At 40.1% G+C, this 15,900-nt stretch overlaps 1 protein-coding gene across 1 annotated transcript in view; it reads right to left on the bottom strand.

Annotated features, from left to right (window-relative positions):
* Nucleotides 1-15,900, bottom strand: part of ebo (ellipsoid body open) — a 57,965-nt gene that overhangs the window by 28,000 nt on the left and 14,065 nt on the right. The window contains exons 6-13 of the mRNA XM_045743307.2: nt 13,407-13,532; nt 11,732-11,949; nt 8,991-9,214; nt 8,338-8,568; nt 7,312-7,378; nt 5,143-5,322; nt 3,800-4,029; nt 1,428-1,517 (exon numbers count right to left, since the gene is read on the bottom strand). Of these exons, the coding sequence (XP_045599263.1) occupies nt 1,428-1,517; nt 3,800-4,029; nt 5,143-5,322; nt 7,312-7,378; nt 8,338-8,568; nt 8,991-9,214; nt 11,732-11,949; nt 13,407-13,532 (1,366 nt within the window). The remainder of the gene's footprint in view (nt 1-1,427; nt 1,518-3,799; nt 4,030-5,142; nt 5,323-7,311; nt 7,379-8,337; nt 8,569-8,990; nt 9,215-11,731; nt 11,950-13,406; nt 13,533-15,900) is intronic.

Genomic DNA, 15,900 nt, shown 5'->3' on the forward strand with positions numbered 1-15,900 from the left:
GAGCCACGAGGACGCTAAGCCCCAAAAACATCTCACGATAACCTCAAGATGGGATAGTCAGCTAAATAGGGAAAGCTAAATTTTGATACATGAACAAAAAGAAGCACAGATGATGGAAATCAATTAGTTTATCTACCAGAAATATAATTATTTCTTTTTAATTACTCATCCTCTGGCATTTTTGCCGAGGAAACATCATCATACGAAAGCTTACAAAACACATGGATATTGAAATACTAAAGAAATTGTTCACAACTTCTGTAAGACCAAAGCTGGAATATGCGGCGGTTGTATGGTGCCCCATATCTTAAGAAGCACATCAACAAACTGGAAAAGGTGCAAAGACATGCCACTAAGTGGCTCCCAGAACTGAAGGACAAGAGCTACAAAAAGAGGTTAGAGGCATTAAAAATGCAAAAACTAGAAGATAGAAGAAAAAGAGGCAATATGATCACTACATACAAAATAGTTACAGGAATCGATAAAATTGATAGGGAAGAATTCCTGAGACCCGGAACTTCAAGAACAAGAGGTCATAAATTTAAACTAACGAAACAAAGTTGCCGGAGAAATATAAGAAAATTCACTTTTGTAAACAGAGTGGTAGAAGGTTGGAACAAAATAGGTGAGAAGGTGGTGGAGGCCAAAACCGTCAGTAATTTCAAAGCGTTATATGACAAAGAGTGCTGGGAAGACGGGACACCACAAGCGTAGCTCTCATCCTGTAACTACACTTAGGTAATTATTTGTTTAGAGGTGACTAGGTGACCACTGAATTGCCTGATCCAAGATGTAGAGTATATATACAAGGAGCGATTGTATCGCAAGATTGTGTGGCAAGATTGCACAACTGAGGTAACCTATGTAGCACTGGAATAATAGGCCCATTAACAAGAACAGTTGTTCAGACTGTGAGGCAGAAATTAGCAAGCATGAACCTCAAAGATGAAGAAGAAAAATGCATGAAGGCCAGGGCAATAAACCATAAAGCAAGTTTGCCCCACCTTTGCAATCAATGCCAAGGAGCAGACTTCCTCCTTAAAATGGAAAGCGAAAAGACCATGCTGCTAAGTCCTGCCAAATAGCAAAATCCAGCCCATGCCAGTACCAGGAGAAGACCAATTAGCAGATAGTGAGAACTATGCTTGGTGGTTCTTGTAATGCCAATGACGATTAGAAGAGGATCAAGTTTATTTGAATGTGCCTTCTAGAGGTCATCGTGAACTGGATTTCTATTTTTCATAATATCTTCCTTGGATATGACCTGGAAGGAGCATTTAGAAAGATAAAAGCAAGGCCAGTACACAATGTCAACCTGCCTTGATGGCATGATTCTGTCCAGGGGATCAGCAGGTTATTGTCTAAAAAAAAAAAAAAATTAATGTTACAGCTCCAAAAACCAAAACAAAAATATGATTGATACTCACACTTCAATAAAGTCCGAATGAAGAACATCTACTGCAGTTTCTACTTCAAACAGTTTCAAGCCTGTGCTGTAGTTTGCCATCTGAACTAGCCTGTAACAAAATGTAAGAAAACTTAAGTATGTAGTACACACAGTGTCAGGGTTTCCAAGAGTATTATTATTATCATAGAATAAAGTGAGATGGACCTTGGTGGAAAGACACTGCTATATGAGACTTACCAAATGCACAGAAAATAGTTTCAACATCTTGAAACACTTGTACAAACATCAGGCCTCAAAGTCACCCAATGCAGTAAATCAAAATCCTTCAGAAATGCAGGGAAATCCTTCAGGGAAAGGGCAGGACCATTGATGGACTCAAAAGAACCCCTCAGAAACATGTGCAACACAGTAAACACTGTACGGGTGTGACAGAAACCACACCAAGCCCCAAGCAAAAAAAAGAGACAATCTGCCAGACACAATGACTCTGGACCTCGTATCGTGCCCGGTAATGGAAGTAAGAACAGAATTCGAAGGAAGATAACTGAGGAGTAAACTGGGTTGTGCAGGAGGAATGTACATAGGGCCTCAAAAGCCTCTACCTGGGCAACTTGGGAAGAAGGAAATCTCCAGAAGGATGATACCCAAGAACCAAGGCACTCAGAAACAAACCCTGGGGAAACTGCACCTAAATGCAACTCGTACAGGTAGAGGGATAAGAAAACCCTACCCTTACCACAGGAGATCTTCCACATTAGGTACTAAGGCCCACAAAGGATCAAATAGGACCCAAGGGCCTCAGTCGGATTCCCCCAAAGTCCCGGGAACTGCAGATGAGGGCCCTGGGGCAAACCATTGTCCACACCAACTACCTGGGATAGAAGAGTCCCAGGAAGAGGCTTCAAAAGAAGGGGAAAGCTGGAAAGACCCAGAAGACTCGGCATGAGCATGAGGCTCGACTACCTCTGCACCATAGTTGGAAGGAGCAAACACTGGATCAGCCCAAGCAAAAACCCCTAGCTAAACCCTGCCCCAACTCTAAAACCTTCAGACATTTTGTAGCAAGATGCAGCGGTTAAATTTAATGTGAATGCATGTCATGATTTGGAATGTGGAATAGGAGGAAACAGACCACACACAACCTACAAATTATGTGAAAAAGATTTTAAAAATTCTAATAGAGAGATCTAAGGATGGTTTTAGATATAAAACTGTCACCTGAGGACCAAATAAAAAACATTGTGATAGGAGCCTATGCTATACTTTCCAATTTCAGAATTGCTTTTAAATACATGAATGGTGAAATCCTAAAAAAATTGTTCACACCATTTGTGAGACCAAAGTTTGAATATGCAGCGGTTGTATGGTGCCCATATCTTAAGAAGCACATCAGTAAATTGGAAAAGGTGCAAAGAAATGCAACTAAATGACTTCCGGAACTGAAAGGCAAGAACTACAAGGAGAGGTTAGGAGCATTAAATATGCCAAAGCTAGAAAATAGGGAGAAAAAAATGAGGCGATATTATGACTATGTACATAATAGTAATGGGAATCAATAAAATTGATAAATGATCATAGAAACATCTGTCTAATGAAATCGGCTTCATCAGTGATCAAGATTTAATAGCTTCACTACACCCTAAGTAATCGACTTAAGATTTTTTAAGAAATTTTCCAATGATTAGAGCAGATATTTTAATAATATAGGATGACAAACTTTTTGTAATATTTTTTCTTGTGCACACACAGAATGCCTCCTGAAATGCTTGCACAACCAAGGGATTAAATAATTATAAAACTTTAAAATTTATCCACTTGTGTACATCTTTACCTCGGAATATTATATTCTTGTTTAACACCACATCATGGATGTGGTGTTAATATAAGTTATGATCGTTTACTTGTTTTCTTCAGGGTTACTAATTTCCTTTTTCCCTTCCTCATTCTTAATGGAAAGCAAAAATAGCTTAAAACAAAAATCACTAAATATAATCTGAGAAAAGTTACATATTAAACATTATTGTTGTAGAGAGATGCCCAAAGATCCCTCACAGCTAGACTGACTTCGCTCCAATGACTTTACACAACATAGTTCTTCAGTTATCCAGACACCCAGAAGTACCCATTGATCTTGATAATTAGGGTAGCACGAGTATAACTTGGCGACTAACATTCTTGATCATTAACTTACGCTAAATATATCTGTATACAATTATACAATAGTTTTTAAACATAACATCAGCATACCATGCAAGAAACATAATTATATAGTACATCATTAAACAAAAAGTATGACCCTTTCAGAGATTAGATTTAAAAAATAAGAGACTAAGCTCGTACTGAGCAACAACACTAAGGAAATCATTTACACTCATATTATTTCACTCTTACTTTTCAATAACTTGAATTGCTGTGGTTGATCTTTTAGGCAGTTCTTCTCCCAAAAAGAGTGACGAAAACCTGCCAATGGCTTGTAGTAAGGATGACAAATCTCTTAGGAGACAATGTAAACGTGGACACTCGTGCTCTGCTGAGATATTGAGTCGGCGACGACCATTCTGCTCAATCATGTTAGACTGAAGGGTAAGGTAAATCTTTGTGGCTTCATTCCATGGCTCATACTGAAAGACAAAATTTGTATATATTATACAGTTATTCAGTGATGAACAAGGTGGGTTCTAAAGAAAGAGGAGATAACAATGATCAGATATTTGAATTAAGACAGCAATTGGGGAAGTCATATCTGAACAAATATAAGGCATGGGATAGATGGACGTCACTTAAATGATTATGTATAGAGCTGTGGATGTCATTTAACCCTTTACTGCACTTATCAACGAGGGTCGATTTCATTGGTGGTGCACATGTCAACTAGGGGATGTTTTTAGGTCTAGCAAAGATTTAAAACTTCTGCAATAAAAACTTCTGAAATAAATTTGAATAAATACATTCGTGGCAACTCCTGCCTTGCACCTGGACTGGGCTTCTAACATGACGGCAATCACCTATGCAATACACAAGATGAATAAAGCTTGCCTCATATCGTCGCTCAGACATTGTACAGGTGCCCACATACTTTACCTCAGCGACAAATGTGATATGCTATCCCGAGACACTCAACATAATGGTACTCCAACTTGAGATGATGATCAAACAATGCAGAGGAGTGCACGTTTTTGAAACTATGAATGTGCTTGTTTAAATGGGAAATCACCACACTCTCTGACACTGGGAAATGCAGTGATGAGATGGGAAACCCAAACTATCTGCAGTTCAACCAAAATACCAAAACTTAAAAAAGACACAAAAGAGAAACAGGCCCAAGAACTCCAAAACAGGGAGATTCTGTAAACCACAACCAAAGGGTCAGGAAGACCACCCAGAAAAAAACAGAACACAGGACTTTAGGGTCCTAAATAGTAAACACCTGACAAGAATTTGCTATAAATGAAATTGTTGGTAATAGGTTATTTCATAGCAAATGATAGTCTGAAAAAGGTTAGCTGATATACAGTATGAACACTTTACCTGTAACAGCAGTTTTTACTGTACACGATAAAGAATATATTAATAAACAGTAAAAGACTAAATATTAATCATAACACCAGTTTTCAAAAGTAAAATAATCTAAAGATTTAAAATAATGTTCAATGTTTTATTAATATATAAATGTGTAAAAATGTATGTGGTAAGGGAATGTTTTATTACTAAACATAGACTTGGTTATTACTTACCACCAATGTAAAGATCTGATCTGGTAGAAGGTCGGCAATTTTGGCTAAAAGTTCCAAGTTTCTGGTGAAGAAGGAATGCCACTCTGACACTTCTTCACTTGTTCCTAATTCCCCATAGTGATGTATATTATTCTCCAATATTTCCTCACAGATTTCATGATCCAGCTCCTCAAGTTCTGCCTGAAGAAATCTTTAGCTTGAATCCAGTCTACTGAGAAACACTTTCTCTCAAAATATAATAACTATATCTTAAAATTACATTACAGCAATTACATTTAAAAGGGGGAGCTTCAATATACTGCACAATACACACACAGTATTCCAATACCTCAAAACTGATGGCATCCAATGGGGTAACTTAAGTAACTTTATAAAAAAAAAAAAACAGCGTTGAATGTAATGAAACGCCATTTTCTGGTTGATTCCCGGAGGCTCCCCAGAGCTCACCAGGCTGATATGCTAATGTCAGACTTTGGCATCAGTCATGTGTACGGAGTTCTTATGGGCCTACCGGGGACCATGAGCCAGAACCTGGCCCCCTCAGAGAGGCAAGGGGAGCAATGGCCTTAGAAACCCCCGTGTGATTGGAAGCATTCTATGTCTGCCATCGACCGGGTTAGGCACCCAGAAAGGTAGGCGTCCCAAAACAAACCCCTATTCTGGTGAAACAAAAACAAGCAAACTAGTATGATGTCACTCATCATCGCGCCGCTGTCTGCGCAGCTCCCCCCTCCCCGGGAGGGGGAAGGGGTAGCCCCAGACCTACCACGCCGGCGATCCACACCCCAGTTCTGAGGCTGGATATCAAAACACGCGAAAAACCGCCGACCAGAGGGAGGGAGGGAATCCGAAGAGCCTCCGGGACTCACCCAGAAAATGGCGTTTCATTACATTCAACGCTGGTTTTCTGGGGGGAGCCCCTACGGCTCCCCGGAGCTAACTACCCAAGGCGCACAAGGCGAGGTGGGACTCAGAGGTCTCCTACATTGGACCACTGAGCCCCAATGGGGATTTCCAGTGCCCTTAGGCTGACTGCTAAGGGAAGCCCAAGTGAGGTACTGCTAACCAGTTATCCCAGAGCTACCAAGCAAACAAACTAACGCCTGAACCCCTGCGACGTGTGCAAGCACGGGGACCTAGTGGAGGGCCAACAAAATCATACAAGTGGTCCTACCGCCACACTAGGCAGACACCCCCTCCCCCCAAGCAAAACAAAACAGAAACAAAAGAAAAATCTGGCAACAGCACAACATCTTCAGGTGAACACAACCGGTCACTATGTGTATATCAGACAGCAGCACAGTCCCTCACGCTCCAACCAGCGACAAAACTACCTCCTACCCAAGGCCAAACAGGAGTAAGAACCACCCCAGCTGAACCCCAAGGGCAGGCAATCAACGAGCAGCAACAGAACCACGTAGAGGTTGTTCCTCGAACGGCTCAGGGAAGATAACCCTAGGCCACAGGGGCAGTACTTACAGGGCACCTAGGGAAGGTGGCCCAACGTGCATGCAGCCCAAATACTCTTGTGTTACTCCTGGTTCAAACACCACGAACACTGAACACCATCACCACTAAGCAGCACTGCTCAAAGGATGGAGCCAGAGTCGATCGAACTCCACCGACACAACAGCCTCTTGAACTGAGGAGAGAAGCCTAGCACCATCCCCCTCCCAGGGAGGGGGGGTTGCGCAGACGGATGCGAGGCAGTTGTGGTGATGTCATGCTATTTTTCCTGTTTTTGATTGGGGAGTGCTTCTTACTAGTTTGGCTTTCGGTTTGCAATTTTTGACCAGCAGTAGTTTTGAAATTTCTACCTTTCTGGGTGCCTGACCTGGTAGATGGCAGACAAAGACTTCTTGCAATTACATGGGGGTGACTTTAGGCAGTTGTTCCTCGTGCCTCTCTTGAGGGGGGGCATGTTCTGGCTCTGGTCATCAGTAAGCCTAGAACTCCTATGATTGACTGTTGCCACAGTCTAACATACACACATCAGCCCAGTATAGCTCTGGGAAGTCAAAGGGCTCTCCACAGAAAAAAAAGAGTATTCTGTCACAGGGTAATGTGGGTACATACATAGTATACTCACTTTAAATGCTTGTCATGGTAATCATTATTATTATTATCATCAGCATTTACTTATCACTTTTATAACTTTGTAAAACTGACCTGATTATGTCTTAGTTGTATCTTGTGAAGAATACCTCGAGCCAGGGATATCAGGGCATCCTCATACCTGTCAAAAGTTTATCACAAATAAATTTAACATTTAAAATACTGTATGCTAAATATGGCAGCAATATAAGGAAAAAAACATTTTGATTATTAATTTGCGCAGAGGCTGTTATTACCATTTAATAAATAAATAAAGTCACTGTTACCACATTATTCTTGATGATATATTGGACTTGTATCCAAGATTGACCATGTAATATATCAATTATACAATGCATGTATATGATGTAACTATATAACCTGAGCTTGTAAAAGCACCTTAATCACCTTCAGTGATTAAGTGCTTAATTGCACACTAGTTTCTTTATCAGCTATCTCACCCTGTCAGAGTAAATGAGATAAATGTATGTGAATGCATGTGTGTGTATATATGTATGTATGTGTGTGTATGTATATGTATGGATATAAAGTATATATGGAAGCTGATCAGAATTACATTTCACCTTTGTAAATTTACATTAATGACACTATGTAAAAGACACATCGACCACTTTATGTAGGGCATACATAAATCTGTGTAGTATCTATGTATTTACGTATGTAGGTTAGCTTAGCATTTTAAAAGCACCGAATCACCTTCTGTGGCTGATTGTTCAATAAACCCCTGAACTATATGTTTAACACATCTCTAACCCTGTCCATGGAGGACAAAAGAAAATGTTTATATGCTGGTTAGCATTGTAAATGTGTGGCCATGTCTGTGGTAGAAAATTATAATAAAAAAAATAAAAAAAAAAAACATTATTCTTTTAAAACATTAACAACCATTGGCACATGAATAATAAATGTCATGAAGTATATAAAATTCCATAAAGATTTGCAGCAAAAATACTTATCTCTGAGAAAAGGCAGCACATGAAGGTTTTCAGGGAAAAACACTGAAGCCAATGCTAGAAAATCACAAAATATGTTTACATACAACAGCATCAATGAAAGAAAATTGTCTCACAGTGCCCTCACCTTCCTACTCCAGTGTAATCTTGAGATCCTTGAACTTTGGAGAGCAGGTGATCTAAAAAGATGCTCCATACATCGAGACAGTTGAAATATGCATCAACACAGTGCTGGTGGAAGGTGTAACGAAAAAGAAGTCCAAGGAACTCAAGGACAGGGAACTGAGAATTGTTTTCAAATCTTCTTAGGTGAACACTTACAAACAGCCTCAGAAACTCTGTAAATTTATCTAGATAACTGGAAGGGGAAAATATATCAATAATTGTGACAACTTAGGATGTAAAATGCAGTTTATGTATCTCAAAAGAATTAGCAAAGGTTAACATTGGATGTCATATAAGTGACTAAATACTCAAGATTTATTCACATGATGCAGTGCAGCTTTTGAAATAATACATATACAGTATAAATAAATACATAATTTTTAAAGTAATCCAAACAACCTAGTTAGAAAATAAGCCTTGTTTGTTTATGTGTGATAAATTCTCATAATATGGCTAGATTATCTGGAAGCTTTAGTGACACACCAACCTGAACACAATACACCAGGAACATGTTAGTCTTCCTTTGCCTGACTCAAGATGCATCTCTCACATAGTAAACTGGGTTACCCTTGAACCATTATAATAACTAACACAATCACAGGAAGACCCACTAACCTTGGATCCAACAACTGAAGTCGTGATGTTGTATTTGGCTCATCTCTCACTAATCTTTGTAATAGATGGAATGTATTTCTGAACATCTGCAAAAGGAATTCTTCAAAATCATGTGGTACACAATTCTTGCTCATGATCTCATTGATGGACCCCATGGCAAGGACGCCAAGAGACTCCCCAGCCACTATATTCTTGTCTGAAGAGCCATTGTGTAGCTTGTTGGGCTAGTTAAGAAAATAAATATGTAAGATATATGAATAAGTTAAACATTACACAAGATTTTAAATCTTTGACTTCATCTAATACAAATAATTAAAGCCTGATTAATAAACTTATTCATGCAATAATGACACATATGCATAAAAAAAAAAACAGCGTTGAATGTAATGAAACGCCATTTTCTGGGCGAGACCCGAAGGCTACCTGGAGCTTAGCCAGAAAACTGTCACCTGAGGACCGCATTAAGAACATTGTGCGAGGAGCCTATGCTACACTTTCTAACCTCAGAATTGCTTTTAAATACATGGATGGAGAAATACTAAAGAAATTGTTCACAACTTTTATTAGACCAAAGCTGGAATATGCAGCGGTTATATCTTAAGAAGATTATATCTTAATCCCATATCTTAAGAAGCACATCAACAAACTGGAAAAGGTGCAACGACATGCCACTAAGTGGCTCCCAGAAATGAAGGATAAGAGCTACGAGGAGAGGTTAGAGGCATTAAATATGCAAAAACTAGATGATAGAAGAAAAAAGAGGCGATATGATCACTACGTTCAAAATAGTAACAGGAATCAATAAAATTGATAGGAAAGAATTCCTGAGACCCGGAACTTCAAGAACAAGAGGTCATAGATTTAAACTAACGAAACAAAGCTGCAGGAGAAATATACGAAAATTCACTTTTGTAAATAGAGTGGTAGACAGTTGGAACAAGTTAAGTGAGAAGGTGGTGGAGGCCAAAACCGTCAGTAATTTCAAAGCATTATATGACAAAAGTGTGCTGGGGAGACGGGACACCACGAGCGTAGCTCTCATCCTGTAACTACACTTAGGTAATTACACACACACACACACACACCTTAACCAAAATAGGGGCTTGTTTTGAGGTGTTTACCTTTCTGGTAACCTAACCCGATGGCAGACATACAATGCTCCAAATCACATGTGCAATTATATAGGCCATTGCTCCTCATACTTCTCTGAGGGGGTGCCAGGTTTTGACTTGTGGTCCCCAGTAGGCCTAAGAACTCCATTCACACTGACTGATGCCAAAGTCTAATATATCCATATCAGCATGGATCACTCCGGGGAGCCAAAGAGGCGCTCCCCAGAAAAAGGGGATAGAAAGGAAACTAACTACAGACCAGTATCATTGACAGGTATTTGCAAGAATGTAATGCTCAAAAAACAATGTTCAGTGCTCTCACAAGCCAAAATACCTTCTTGCACATAAATAAGAAGGAAATACCCAAAATACTTCCCTGTAAATAAATAAGAAGGAAAACTCCATGAAATACCCAAGGAAAGGTACTCCACTCTGATGGCCAAGCCTTGAAAGGGCAAACTCCCGAACACACTAGAAAAGTTACTCTTGTCAGTTCAAGGGTCGCGCTAATCAAACATCCAGGGTGCATACAGTTCAGAGCACAAAAAGCTAAGTACAAAAATAACACCAGATAGAAAGCATGCCTGCAAAGCTAAAACTATACTGGAATGATAGACAGGCAAATTAACCCTACTGGACAAGTCCTAAGATGGCCGGCACTTAGCTTAGAAGCACTGGGACATGCCACGAAGATGATAACAAGAGTACTACTGTGATACACAGGGTAACACATTAGCAACAGATCTAGCCAGCAAGTTGGCAGAGGACTGAGCCCTAAGCTGCCTGGTAGACACAATCAGTAAAAATGAATTCAAGCAAATTTTGAGTGAATTACAGTATCTTGTTTCGTTTCAATCGTTTTGGGAAGTTGTTTGGCATTTTCGAGGCTTTAGTTCTTGTGAACTCAGCACTTGTCTGTAAAGCTTCACTGACATTCCGGATGCTTTCTCAATTAAATGGTGGAATGTCATTTGCTCTCTGCACCTCTGTGAGGGGAGACCCAGGTTCTGGTTCTAGTCTCTTTTAGGCCAAAGAGAACTAATATGACTGATGCGACTTGGTGGTATGGACCAATCTTAATGATATGGGTACAGGGACCCAACAAAAGGCTCCCACAGAAATACATTTAAAGTAAATTCCATATATTTCCTTGGATATGCAGAAATTCATAATTAAATGCATGCTTGGTTAAAGAAAGTTTTGAAATTTTATAGAAGTGCTTCTATAAGGTTTTTGCTATCAGATTCAAAGATATTTTTAAATATTCTACAGTTAAAAAAACTATCAAATGTATACTGCATATCAAATATTTTTTCCACGAGTAATAATGCCACTTGCACCAAAATCCTTCTAATTAATTTTATGGATACTGTAACAAGATTTATCATTTATTGGGTAACAATAGTCAGAAATGTCAAAGCTGGGTAATTACAGGTACAGTATAAACATTTGCAATGAGAAACTAGATCTTATACATAAATGTAATGAAACACATCTATTGCTATATTGGTCACATTGACCTCAGAACACCCCTTTATATGTCAAATGATGTATGCAGTCATCCAGTGATTATGAATGTAAATAAATGAACATAATCAGCTAAATAAAAACAATAAATGGGGCAATCACCTGTGGATCAGCTCCTAAAGAGGCAAAAAGAAAAATAGTATTGAGCAGATGTGGAGTTATGAGGGAGGAGAGAGGAATCCACGAGAAGAGGTGTGTCAGACAGTTGAGTGACAGTGATGCTACAGTCTCGCTCTCCACGTCCAAGGGAGGAAGCACCCAACCTGTACGCGTACTAGTGCCACTCTCCAGGTTGTGAAACATGTTGCTCAGCAATGTACCTGAAGAAGAACAAACAAAAATCACTTAATACTCAACAATACAAGACCATACAAATATATAGTGATCATTTTTCTCTTTAGCATCCATATGATCATTCACAGTTAACTGTAGTACAGTAGTTCTAGCATCTTAAAATTATCCAAAATAGAAAATCCCAGCAAAGTACACCGTCCCCAGAGGCAACAGGAACTGGTCGCTGCATAGGTGGCAGGTCGTGCAACACCTTGACACCTTGACGCCCTAACCAGCACAAAACCAGTCCCTACCCAAGGCCAAACAAAGGCCCCCCCCCAAGCCCCAGCTGGCCCCAAGGGCGAATGCCGAGCAGCAAGAACCTCTACGGGAATGGTTACCGAACGCCCCAGGGAAGATAGCCCTGTCACGGAGGGGCAGTACTCACAAGGTGCTTAGGGAAGGAAGCCCCTAAGCACATGCAGCCCTGGTACTGATGAGAAATACCTGGCCACTGCACAACACAACACACAGCAGTGAATGCCACGAAAGCAAATACCGCCTAGGAAACCGAGGCCAGAGAAGTGTCTGTCCCAATTGACATTAGCTTACGAACTGGTGCTAGGCAGCCAGCGCGGTGAGGTTCGGGCCCCCCACTTTCCCTCTCGGGACAGGGAGGGCTTTGTGGGCAATCGGCGCAGCAGTAAAGTGTGATGTTTACTTGTTTCCTTGGGATTGTAGGTAGTTTCTACCTCTCTGTTCGTTTTTTTTGTTTTAGTTTCTTACCATGTGGGGTTTGTTTTGTTATGCCTACCTTTCTGGTTGCCTAACCCCGGTCAATGGCAGATAAGAAAAAACCCCAACCACAAGGGGGTTTTCCAGGGCCATTGCTCCCTAAAACCTCTCTGAAGGGGCCAGGTTCTGACGCTGGTCCCTGGTAGGTCTGAACTCCATAGCTAATGTCCCGGTCTAATATAACACATTAGCCCGATAAGTTCCAGGGAGCCTACGGGGCTAACCCAGAAAATAGCGTTTCATTACATTCAACGCTGTTTTTTTTATTCTCTTAAAGGTAACCCTATGATTTTTTTTACTATTTCTCTAGAAGTGAAAAGGATGAGTCAATACATAATAGAAAGGTAGTAAGTAAAGCAAAAGGGGAGAGTGTTGATAATGCTGTGTGGCAGTAGTACAAACCTCGCACGAGTTATTAGCAATTAAAGTCTTTTGCAAATGCTTCCAAGAAACCTTGCATTGCACCACCTGCACCTGACTCAACACATGTTGTCCCAAATGCTTCAACATCTGCAGTTACCTCATGGAGATAGCTTCAAGGAGGCACTGGGACTTCCCGAGAAAAGAATACTTTACTGTACTAAAATTCCAACTAACCCACTAGTAAAAACATTTATGAAGTGGCAGCATAATGATTGAACCATATCTTCCATTAATAATATACTGTACAGACACTGTATTAACTCCTGACATAGAAGCACTTCTTCACCTGTTTGTATTGGAGAGGATGAGAGGCCAGATCGAGTTGGGGAGTGGCCGTGAGTGTGTGTTGGGGACGGTGGAGGAGTGGCAGTTACAGCATTTTTGTGCTTCTCAACTACACCCTCCAATAAACCTGTAAATGCAAGCAACATTATTAAATAGGGAAAAAAATTACACATGGTTAATTACACCATGGATCACAGTGCTCATATAAAATATACGGCAACATTAACTAGAATTTCCATCATGAAGTAAGCACTGGAGGTCACAAAGTTCAAGAACAAGAAGTCATAGATTTAAGCTAACAACACTGCCAAAATAACATTAGAAAGTTCCCTTTTGCAAATATAGCAGTAGATGGTTGGAACATGTGAGGTGGTGATCAAGGCCAAAACCATCAGTACTCTACAAACATAATATGGTCGCATTTATGCTATGAACCTGTCGACTTTTTTCCCCTAGAGTTTTTCATACATTTTTATATTTTTTTTCCCTCCATTTCTCGAATATGAACTTACATGTTAACCGACGGGTCCCCAAGGGGTTCAGAAACCAAGTGGTGCTCTGTAGTGTACTTGAAAAGAGTAAAGTGTGATGTAATTTAAGAAACTTTGAGTTATTGTTAACAAGTTGACTTGTGTTAACCCTTGTATGGCACATGGCTATTTAGCGTGTCACCCACAGGCGCATAAAAAAAAAAAAAAAAAAAAAAAAAAAAAAAAAATCTTCTAAACCTGTTAATTTGTGTTCACTGATCATGGGAAAAATAATAATAAAAATTGTAAGTGGCATATATTGCCCGCTATAGGGTGGGGAAGTCTGGCAAAAAACAGGCGTTGACTCAGCATGCGTCTCAGACGGTTTGTTGCTCACCAGCTGTCAGGCCGGAGTTGCCACAAAGAGATAATTACCTAATTATTTCAATGTCTGATTGATTTTTCGTAGTTTTTTGCTGTAATATTATTCAATAGTGTGTAGTGTGATATATTTATATAACAAAATGAGTGAATCATCACTGTACTCAAAAATATGGTGTGGATATTGTTGATTCAATTATGTTCATCAAACAGTGAACAAATACTTTGTCAGTTATTACACTATATACACAGGTTATATACAAGTATCTGCATGTTTTGTTCACCATAACTAACCACTAAGTTGCTATTATGAGTCAAAAAGTAACGAGGAGCCAGCAATGTTTATCGTCTGGAGACGAGTAAAGTAACTTGGGGATTACTGGCGAAGTGTCTCAGAATCCCACCTTGCCGGGCTTTGTTTACTGTTTACAGTTGCAACTTCTTGCAGGGAGTTGCAAAGAGTGTTCACATTAGGTTGAGATAGGGGAAGACAGTGTTGGACTACCCACCTAGTTATGTGCGTATCTCGCCTGGAGAGTTGGAGGACCCGTAAGATTGTGATTATAGTATCTGTTCACCGTGAAGCCGTGACAATATTGATTGCAAGCTTGCGTCATCAGTGGGCATCATTGTTCAGTTAATTCATATAGTCAGCCTGAAGTGTCAGCAAGATGGAGACTGCTGTCATTTCTTGAGGGCCTGTTGAATAGCTGTGTTGCAAGTGCCACTAGCTAGACATTAAAATAACGAATCACTCACTGTTATGTAAACTAGGCTTGTGAATTATTTGCTTGCAATATTGCGTCGTCAGTGGGCACACCTTTGTTCAGGTTAATTCAGTATGCAGCCGCACAGCAATGGATCGGAGTCGTTGCTATTTAGCTGTTGTTATAGTGCCACTTGATGGACATTAACATAACGTAAACTCGATGTTGCAGTAGTTTAGTCTCTTGTAAATAAATTGTTTTGTTATAGAGAACGGTCTTTAATGTTAACCCTTCATCCATTCTTTTCCACCCATGTTCTGCTTTATGCGATTGGTGCAATGTGATTTTTTTTTAATGACGGGTGTTCTTGGGAAATTTGAATTCCAATTCATAGCACCACATTAAATACAAATAGTTGATTGTGAGAACCCGTCGGTTACCCTTTATTGGTTTTAACGTCCTTTTTAACTAGGAGGAACCAGCGGTCCAAGTGGACAGGTTTTCACCCTTGTGGTGGAAGCCTGGCGGTTTGCTCCCGCTTTTCCTTTTTCTATTGGTCTCATGCTTAGAGTAGACATATCTGCAGTGTGCAGTTCTTTATGCTTGAGGTCCACCTCCTAAGGGAGGTAGGCATAGAAAAAAATCTCACAATACTCCTGTAGGGAATTTCATTGCGAACACATTGATACCAAAATGAAAAACCTAGGACCAGAATTGAGGTAACAAAGTTGAAAAGAGTATACCCTGTGTGAACAGCCGCACAGGGCAAAAATCCAGAACATTAATTTGAGGCTGGAGATGACCTTCAAATGCCAACACATCAGTTCAAGAACTGAGGTGGTGGGCTGCTGGCTCCCCCTCCCACCTTGGGAGGGTTAGTACTAACCAGTATGTGTGTGGGGGGAGGGGGAAGGGGCCTAGTTACATGAAGTATTTC

Source organism: Procambarus clarkii, chromosome 31, assembly GCF_040958095.1.
Source record: "Procambarus clarkii isolate CNS0578487 chromosome 31, FALCON_Pclarkii_2.0, whole genome shotgun sequence".
In the NCBI taxonomy this organism is placed as follows: Eukaryota; Metazoa; Arthropoda; class Malacostraca; order Decapoda; family Cambaridae; genus Procambarus; species Procambarus clarkii.